This window comes from Lynx rufus, unplaced genomic scaffold (genome assembly GCF_022079265.1).
Source record: "Lynx rufus isolate CCGP_SWC_20201006 ecotype Redwood Valley unplaced genomic scaffold, mLynRuf1.p SCAF_3, whole genome shotgun sequence".
In the NCBI taxonomy this organism is placed as follows: Eukaryota; Metazoa; Chordata; class Mammalia; order Carnivora; family Felidae; genus Lynx; species Lynx rufus.
In genome coordinates, this window is record NW_025814845.1 from 102936088 (window position 1) to 102946468 (window position 10381).

The 10381-nt window shown below is 37.2% G+C and overlaps 1 protein-coding gene and 1 long non-coding RNA gene across 2 annotated transcripts in view; one reads left to right on the forward strand and one right to left on the reverse strand.

The window, feature by feature from the left end:
- LOC124520501 (uncharacterized) overlaps window positions 1–4976 on the reverse strand; it is a 112027-nt gene extending 107051 nt beyond the window's left edge. Inside the window, exon 1 of the long non-coding RNA XR_006964328.1 lies at window positions 4709–4976. This is a non-coding gene — a long non-coding RNA (uncharacterized LOC124520501). The remainder of the gene's footprint in view (window positions 1–4708) is intronic.
- Window positions 4977–7029: 2053 nt separating this feature from the next.
- On the forward strand, window positions 7030–7616 carry LOC124520516 (60S ribosomal protein L6-like). Its single transcript, XM_047091439.1, is given in 1 exon segment — window positions 7030–7616. A coding segment is annotated over 1 exon segment (534 nt). The 5' UTR covers window positions 7030–7044; the 3' UTR covers window positions 7579–7616.
- The last annotated feature ends 2765 nt before the right edge of the window (window positions 7617–10381 follow it).

Sequence of the window (10381 nt, forward strand, 5' to 3'; positions counted from 1 at the left end):
ATTTGATGGTTATTTCATTTCAAAAGTTTGGAATGTTTTAAGCAGATTCAAGAGTTGTGTAGCCGGACCACCTGGGTGGCTTAGTCGGTTAAGCTCCCACTTTAGCTCAGATCATGAATCGTGATTCAAGAGTTCAAGCCCTGCATCAGGGTCTGTGCTGACAGCTCAGAGCCTGGAGCCTGCTTCTGATTCTGTGTCTCCCTCATTCTCTGCCCCTCTTCTGCTCACACTCTGTCTCTCTCTCTTTCTCAAAAATAAATAAAAAACATTTTAAAAAATTAAAAAAAAAAGAGTTGGGTAGCCAAGTGCAGCATAACCTCAGGTGTTTTGAAGAAATAGCTTTACTCATTAAATTATTACTCCTCTGAAAATAATATGAACAAGCTAGTTTCATACAAAGGATCCAAGCTGCTGACTTTTCTAGCAATGTCAAATGAAATTTTCCCCACACTTGTGATTCCAGCCTTAGCATTACTATCAATGATAAGAGATTTCACGTATTTTTTCCTCACCTGAGAAAGTTTGAGGTTAGGGGCACCTGGGTGGCTTAATTGGTTGAGCGTCCAACATCAGCTCAGGTCATGATCTCACAGTTCCTGAGTTCAAGCCCTGCATCAGGCTTGCTGATGTCAGCTCAGAGCCTCCTTTCGATCCTCTGTCCTCTTCTCTCTCTGCCCCTCCCTCGCTCATGCTGTCTCTCAAAAATAAATCAATATTAAAAAAAAGAAAGAAATTTTGAGGTTATTCAAGAAAATAGAAACATCTGATTTCTGTCCTTTATCCTAAGTCATTTGTGTTGTTCCCTAAACAGCGCCCAGTCCTCACAAATACCTTTAACATCTGAATGGCTGCTTACTAAGTTGTTCTACAGAGCCACCAAATGGTCTTGCTCTTTTACGTTAAAAAGTTAACAAATTAAATGTTGGCATTGAGGAGCATTACTAGCAGAGCCCCACTGAGCAGACACTCAGGTGGCAGACATTATCAGCAGTGCTCAAGCATTACTTGTCACAATTTTAATTCCTCTAAATGAACAGCCTGAGCATGAAATATAAATGACTAAAAATTAAATTTAAGGCATAGTATTTTGCTTCAAGACTAATTGAAGAACCTGAAGGTATAGTAATGATTAAAACTGGATCATGGCATCACGGGACAATGACATTTTATGGTATTTCTAGAAATTGAATTCAAAAGCTCTGTGGAGTTAGGGAAAAGACCTCTAAAAGTAGACGATGACCTTCTACATCAAATATACATATACACACACCAGCAATTGTTTGATGAATTATTCACCACAGTACCAAAGTGCACTATACATTTTAAATAGAATTGCTGAACCCCTAGTTCTTAATATTAGCATACCCACTCACAGAAGTGCAATGCTGTATTGTTGAGTGATGTTTGGATTGTAGTATTGATTGCAGCCTTCTGCTCAAATATCATGATAGGTGCCCTTCTCAAATTTCACAAACAAATCTATGTTGATTATTGATTTCATTTAGTAAATTTTGAAAGACTGATATTTTTAAAGCTATTTCAAATCCTTTGTAGACTTGAGAGGTTTGAAAAATAAGTATTCATGTTAATGTAAACCATGATTTTTTGGTCAAATATTTATATTAAATATTTAGAAGTGTACACTATAGACGTTATTAGTGATTTTTAAGTGCACCCTTCCAGAAGATTAAATGTTATTTGGATAGGAGAAAAAAAGGCATTGAGCAAATATAATTGAATTACTGTTTTGTAAAATTATGTTTTACAATTTAGAGACAACAGATTTCCCAAACGACAATTTTAAAACTGTACCATACTTTTCATTTGATTGCTTAGGTTATAATTATTATATATCTTGTCATCTGTCAGTTCACCTTATCCGTTTCCCTCCTGGCTGCCATGTTCTCTTTCTCTACTATTTTACCCTCAGATGAGTCAGGATTACTGGTTTCTTGTATGTATTCATGGAACACTTACTTGTGGGTGGAAGTTGAAAGTTTTACTTCTCAGGGAATTTATACCAGTCTTTGCACTATGACAACATCCAAGGATTTGGAATATGTTTTTCTAAAGACAGTCATGGGCATCGAATTTTTTAACTTCAGCACTATTAGAGAGAGTAAAAATTAAGAGGAACGTAATTGGTATGTCTCCCTTTATAAGATCTTGGTTAATTTGTTTAATTTCTCTGGATCTTAGTATGTAAGTGTATTAAATGAGTGAGTTGGCTGAAAGTAGTGGGAGCAATTAAACTATCTTATTCAGGTAGAAAATTATGTGATTTTGAGGCCTGGCTTTATTGATTGATTGATCTTTTTACCTTTTGTCATTTTGCCCATCTCTCCCACCTCTACTCTGGCAACCACCAATTTGTTCTCTGTAACTGTGAGCCTGTTTTTGTCATTGTTGTTGGTCAGTTGGTTGGTTGGTTTTGTTTTGTTTTGTTTTGTTTGTTTTAGATTCCACATATGAGAGATCTTACGGTATTTGTCTTTCTCTGTCTCATTTCACTTAGCATAATGACTTCAAGGTCCATTCATGTTGTCATAAATATGCATTCCAGACCACAATTTCTTTACCCATTCATCCATTGATGGACACTTAAGTTGTTTCTGTATGTTGACTATTGTAAAAAATGCTGCGATGAACATGAGGGTGTATATATTTTTTGTAGTTAATGTTTTCATTTTCTTCGGCTAAATACCCAGAGTGGGATTACTGGATCACATGGTAGTTCTAATTTTAATTTTTTTGAAAAATATCCATAGAGTTTTCCATAATGGCTGCACCAGTTCACATTCCCACAAACAGTGCACTAGGGTCTCCATGCTGCACATCCTCACCAACACTCGTGATTTCTTGTCTTTTTATTTTTTTAAGGATTCAAATGTACTTTATTTCTTCAATCATGCTTTATTTATTTATTTATTTATTTATAATGAGAGAGAGTAAGAGAGAGTGGGGGAGGGGCAGAGAGTGACAGAGAGAGAGAGAGAGAGAGAGAGAGAATATACCAAGAAGGCTCTGTGCTGTCAGTACAGAGCCCAATGTAGGGCTCGATCCCACAAACCATGAGATCACAATCTGAACTGAAATGAAGAGTCAGTTGCTTAACCAACTGAACCACCCAGGCATCCCAGTATGCTATATTTTAATGGGTGAACAGTGCTTTTATCCCTTATGAGATGGTTTTTTTTTTTTTTAATTTTTTTTCAACGTTTATTTATTTTTGGGACAGAGAGAGACAGAGCATGAACGGGGGAGGCGCAGAGAGAGAGGGAGATACAGAATCGGAAGCAGGCTCCAGGCTCTGAGCCATCAGCACAGAGCCGGACGCGGGGCTCGAACTCACGGACTGCGAGATCGTGACCTGGCTGAAGTCGGACGCTTAACCGACTGCGCCACCCAGGCGCCCCGTTATGAGATGGTTTTAAAACAATTCAGTATTATATCAGCTGGGCTGATCTCTCCATTCCTTTGGGGTGACTCTGCTAACAGGAGACACGTTCCATTCTATTCCAATTTATGTTGCTGTATGTGCCCATATAGCAACCATACAGCAACACAGAAAGTGGCTCCACCAGCTAATATAGCATCACAATATTTGTCATGGAAATCAGGTGTCCATTTCTGGTTGCTCTGCTTTGCTATAGTTTGCTGAATGCTTTGAACTCCGAGAGACAACTTAGAAGACGTAGAGCCCTGGGAAACATGCTGAAACTGAAGACAGAACTGTGGCAACTGCAGCTGCAGGTTTGCAACAACTCTGTGCCAAGTGCCTGTCTTTTTGATAATAGCTATTCTAACAGGTATGAAGTAGTATCTCATTGTGGTTTTGATTTGCATTTCTCTGATGATTAATGATGCTGAGCATCTTTTCATGTGCGTCTTGGCCATCTGTATGTCTTCTTTGGAAAAATGTCTATTTCAATTCTCTGCCCATTTTTTAATAAAACTGTTTTTTTGCGATTGAGTCCTATGAGTTCTTTATATATCTTGGATACCAGCCTCTTATCGGATATATGATTTACAAATATTTCCTCTCACTCAGTAGGTTACCATTTCATTTTGTTAATGGTTTTCTTTGCTATGCAAAGGTTTTTACTTTGATATAATCTCACTTGTTTATTTTTGCTTTTGTTGCTTTTGATTTTGGAGTCATATCCAGAATTGTTGCAATTAATTTGTAAACCCTAACTTTAACCCTAAGAATCATTAGTTATAACTTATAATTACTTCTACCAAATTGGCATACAAAAATCTAATTTTTTTACATGTCCACTTAGAACAAAATATTTCTAGCATTGATGATTAACTAGGAATTTTAGTCAGATTGGCATGAATTTTATAATGCAGTATCACTATGAAAAAATAACTGATAAAATTGATTTATCAAAAGGAATTCTATTTTTTAAATTTATAAGGTTGAAATCATTTCTATTTTCCTGATCGGAGCCACAGAAACCATTTAGATTAGCTACATTCTCAGCCCCACGGCTAAGTCGGCAGGATCAGTGTTCTCTCCTGCTATTCCCTATCTGTGTCGTTTAGGTACTTACTACCAATAAACTGTGACCCAAAAGATGGAACTCTTCCTCCTTGGACCAACCAAGTCTCTCTTGCATCTCAAATAGAATGACAGTTGGGTGTCCAGGCTTACTTCATTATAAGGAATGAGAATTTCTAGAGAAAGAACTAATTTACTTACCCATCTCAGCAAGGAATGTGGCTTCAAGCATAATTTTATGGTTAGAAGGCGACACATATCAGATCCCACTTTAGCCTCTTCAGTTTTTCTCAGGGATGAACAGTCACGTCTCAGACTGCAGCACTCCTGAAGGGCTCTTCCTGCACCGAGAGTTGGTTAGAAGGTGAACTTTCCTCGCCTTTGACTCTCACACACTGGCAGATAAATTCCTACCTCCTAGAAAGTGCTCTCTATTCTTTCCATTTCTGGCTGAGAGGAATTTTCTGAGTGGCATTCTGGTGGTATCTGAAAGAGTGCAGTTCTTCCCGTCTAGGCATCGGATGTAACTTCTGTTTTCAAGAGGAATGATACACTGCCTGTAGTTTATTACATCACTCTCTCATCATTCTTGATTCCTAGCATGCAGAGAAAGGTTATTTTTTCCCTGCCTCTCCAACATTTTGGTTCCAGTTTATATCCTTGATTTGTTAACGTTAAAAAAAAGTGTTTGTTTATTTATTTTGAGAGAGAGAGCGTGCGGGCGAGTAGGGGGAGGGCCACAAAGAGAGGAGAGAGCCTGTCAGCGCAGAGCCTGACACGGGGCTTGATTTCAAAAATTGGGAGATCATGACCTGAGCCAATATTAAGAGTACTTATTTGACTTACTGAGCAACCCAAGTGCCCCTATATCCTTGGTTTTTTATCAAGACTGAAATCTTGGCAATAATCTCCAGTAGTTTTTCCTGGCCTAATATGGCTAATTCAACCACTTTGAATGATCCCTAGATTATCAAATCTTAGGTAATTTTCTCAACTCATCACGCAAATTAGTTGAACCCTCTAAGATTTCTTCTGAATTATTAAGAGATTTGACTTTTACATTTGCCTTCTGACTGCTCAGACTCTGAACTGTCATGTTGTTCTTGCACCTATCTTTTGTAAGGGGGAAAAGAGAAAAAGGTTCTGAAGCAGTCTTAAGAAATGTCTATGAATTCAAGGCTATCTTTTTTTTTTAATGTTTATGCTGCATGCATCAGCAGTTCATTTATTTTTATTATACAGATATAAAATAATTATTTTTTTGTATTTTTTTTTGCTTGTTTGTTTTTATTTATTATCAAGTTAGCTAACACAGTGTAGTCTTGACTTCAGGAGTAGATTCCAGTGATTCATCTCTAACATACAACAACCAATGCTCATGCCAACAAGTGTCCTTCTTAATGTTCAACAACCATTTTCCCAACCCCTATTAACCCTCAGTTTGTTCTCTGTATTTAAACATTTCTTACAGTTTGCCTCCTTCTCTGTTTTCATCTTATTATTCCTACCCTTCCCCTGTGATCATCTGTTAAGTTTCTCAAATTCCACATCGGGGGAAATCATGTGATATCTGTCTTTCTCTGACTGACTTATTTCACTTAGCATAATACCCTCTAGTTCAACCCGTGTTGTTGAAAATGGCAAGATTTCATTCTTTTTCATCGTTGAGTAGTATTCCATAGTATACATATACCACATCTTCTTTATCTATTCATTAGTTGGTGGACATTTAGGCTCTTTCCATAATTTGGCTATTGTTGAAAGTGCTGCCATAAACATTGGGGTGCATGTGTCCCTTTGAATAAGCACTCCTGTATCCTTCAGATAAATTCCTGGGTCACAAGGTAATTCTATTTTTAATTTTTTCAGGAACCTCCACACTGTTTTCCAAAGTGGCCGCACCAGTTTGCATTCCCCCCAATAGTTCAGGAGGGTTCCCCTTTCCCCATATCCTCACCAATATCTGTTGTTTCTTAAATTGTTAATTTTAGCCACTCTGACCAGTGTGAGGTGGTATCTCCGTGTAGTTTTAATTTGTATTTCCCTGATGATGAGCAATGTTGAACATCTCTTTATGTGTCTGTTTCATGTGTCTCTTTTTGTGTCTACTCACGTCTTCAGCCCATTTCTTCACTGGATTATTTGTTTTTAAAGGTGTTGAGTTTGGTAAATTCTTTATAAATTTTGGATACTAACCGTTTATCCAATATGGAATTTGCAGCTATCTTCTCCCAATCTGTTGGTTGCTTTTTAGTCTTGTTGACTGTTTCCTTGGCTGCGCAGAAGCTTTTTATCTTGATGACGTTCCAATAATTCATTTTTGCTTTTATCTCACTTGCCTTCAGAGACATGTCAAGAAGTTGCTGTGGCCGAGGTCGAAGAGGTTGGTGCCTGTTTTTTCCTGTAGGAGTTTGATGGTTTCCTGTCTCATATTTAGATAAGTGGCCCAGTTTCATTCTTCTGCATGTTGCTGTTCAGTTCTCCCAGCACCATTTGCTAGAGAGACTATCTTTTTGCGAGTGGTTAAACTTCGCAAAATGCCTAGGTATTATCCTACTGAAGATGTGCCTCGGAAGCTGTTGAGCCACGGCAAAAAACCTTTCAGTCAGCCTGTGAGGAAACTGCGAGCTAGCGTCACTCCTGGGACCATTTTGATCATCCTCACTGGGCTCCACAGAGGCAAGAGAGTGGTTTTCCTGAAGCAACTGAGCAGTGGCTTGCTACTTGTGACTGGACCTCTGTCCCTTAATCGAGTTCCTCTGCGTAGAACACACCAGAAATTTGTCATTGCCACCTCCACCAAAATTGATATCAGCAATGTGAAAATCCCCAAATACCTCACTGATGCTTACTTTAAGAAGAAGAAGCTGCGTAAGCCCAGACACCAAGAAGGTGAGATCTTCGACATGGAGAAAGAGAAATATGAGATTACAGAGCAGTGAAAGGTTGATCAGAAAGCTGTGGACTCGCAAATTCTGCCAAAAATCAAAGCCGTTCCTCAGCTTCAGGGCTACCTCCGCTCTGTGTTTGCTCTCACGAATGGAGTTTACCCTCACAAATTGGTGTTCTAAATTTCTTACAAAGAACCTAATTAAATAACAGATCCATCTCAAAAAAAAAAAAAAAAAAAAGATGTGCCTCTTTTTTCCACTGGATACTCTTTCATGCTTTCTCAAAGATTAGTTGGCCATATATTTTTGGCTCCATTTCTGGGTTCTCTATTCTATTCCATTGGTCTGTGTGTCTGTTTTTGTGCCAATACCGTACTATCTTGATGATTACAGCTTTGTAATATGTGCTAAAGTCCTAGATTGTGGGGCCTCCAGCTTTGGTTTTCTTTTTCAACATTATTTTGTCTATTTAGGGTCTTTTGTGGCTCCATACAGATTTTGGGATCGTTTGTCCTGGTTCTGTGAAGAATGTTGGTGCTATTTTGATTCGGATTGCATTGAATGTATAGATTGCTTTGGGTAGTATCAAAATTTTAACAATATTTGTTCTTCCAATCCATGAGCATGGATGGTTTTCCATTTCTTTGTGTCTTCTTCAATTTCTTTCATAAGCTTTCTATATTTTTCAGTGTAAAGATATTTTACCTCTTTGGTTAGGTTTATTCTTAGGTATTTTATGTTTTTTGATGCAATTGTAAATGGGATCAATTCCCTGATATCTCTTTCTGTTGCTTCACTATTGGTGTATGTGACTGATTTCTGTACATTGATTTTATATTCTGTGACTTTGCTGAATTCATGTATCAGCTCTAGCATTTTTTTTGTGGAGTCTTTTGGATTTTCCATGTAGAGTATCAGGTCATCTGTGAAGAGTGGGAGTTTGACTTCTTTGCCAATTTGGGTGCCTTTTATTTTGTTTTGTTTTCTGATTTCTGAACCTAAGACTTCCAATACTGTATTAAACAACAGTGGTGAGAGTGACATGCCTGTTGTCTTCCTGATCTCAAGGGAAAGCTCTCAGTTTTTCACCATTGAGGAAAATATTAGTGGTGGGCCTTCAATATATGGGCTATTGTGACGTTAAGGTATGTTTCTTCTATCCTAACTTTCTTGAGGGTTTTTATTAAGAAAGGATGCTGTATTTTGTCAAATGCTTTTTCTGCATCTATTGATAGGATCATATGGTTCTTATCCTTTCTTCTATTAGTGTGATGTATCACATTGTTTGATTTGAAAATATTGAATCAGCCCTGCAGTAAAGGAATGAATCCCACTTGATAATGGTGAATAATTCTTCTAATGCACTGTTGAATTCAATTTGTTGGTATTTTGTTGAGAATTTTTGTGTCCAGTTTCATCAGGGATATTGGCCTGTAATTCTTCTTTTTAGTGGCGTCTTTGTCTGGTTTGGGAACCAAGGTAATGCTGGCTTCATAGAATGAGTCTGGAAGCTTTCCTTCCGTTTCTATTTTTTGGAACAGTTTGAGAAGAACAGGTATTAACTCTGCTTTAAATGTCTAGTAGAATTCCCCTGGAAAGCCATCTGGCCTAGGACTCTTATTTGTTGGAAGATTTTTGATTACTGATTCAATTTCTTCCCTGGTTATGGGTCTGTTCAAATTTTCCATTTCTTCCTATGAGTGTGTCAGTGTCTAGGAATTTATCCATTTCTTCCAAATTGTCCAATTTGTTGGCATATAATTTTCATAGTATTTTTTAAAAATTATTTGTATTTCTGTGATGTTAGTTGTGATCTCTCCTCTTTCATTTGTGATTTTATCTCTTGGGTCCTCTCTTTTATATTTTTGAAGTATAGCTAGGGGGTTTTCAATTTTGTTTTTCCAAAAACCAGTTCTTAGATTCATTGATCTGTTCTACTGTTGTTGTTGTTGTTGTTGTTTTAATTCTGTGTTGTTTATTTCTGCTCTAATCTTTATTGTTTCTCTTCTTCCATTGGGTTTGGGCTTTCTTTGCTGCTCCCTTTCTAGCTCCTTTACGTGTGATGTTAGGTTGTGTATTTGGGACCTTTTTTGCTTCTTGATATAAGCCTGAATTACAATGTATTGTCCTCTCAGGACTGCCTCTGCTGCATCCCAAAGGGTTTTGGACTGTTGTGTTTCATTTTCATTTGTTTCCATATATTTTTTAAATTCTTCTTTAATTTCCTGGTTAACCCATTTGTTCTTTAGTAGGATGTTATTTAACCTGCATGCATTTGGGGGCTTTCCAGATTTTTTCTTGTTGTTGATTTCAAGTTTCATCATGTTGTGATGGGAAAATATGCATAATATGATCTCAGTCTTTTTATACTTGTTGAGGGCTGTTTTGTGACCCAGTATGTGATTTACTTTGGAGAATGTTCCATGTACATTCGAGAAGAATGTGTATTCTTCTGCTTTTGGGTAAAAATTTCTGAATATATCTGTTAAGTCCATCTGGATCAATGTAGTATTCAGAACCATTGTTTCCTCATTGATTTTCTGCCTAAATGATCTGTCTATTGTTGTAAGTGTAATATTAAAGTCCTCTACAATCACAGTATTATTATCAGTAAGCTTGCTTATGTTTGTGATTAATTGATTTATATATTTAGGTTCCTACTCATTGGGAGCATAAACATTCACAGTTGTTAGCTCTTCTTGATAGATAGATGCCTTAATTAGGACATAATGCCCTTCTTCACCTCTTGTTACAGTCTTTGTTTTAAAACCTAGTATGTCAATATAAAATTTACTTTATCTCTGGCTTTCTTTTGATATCCAGTAGCATGATAGATGGTTCTCCATCCCCTCACTTTCTATCTGCTTGTGTCCTTAGATCTAAAATGAGTCTCTTGTAAGAAGCATGTAGATGGATCCTCTTTTTTAATACATTGTGATGCCCTATGTTTTTTGATTAGGGCATTTAGTCCATTTACATTGAG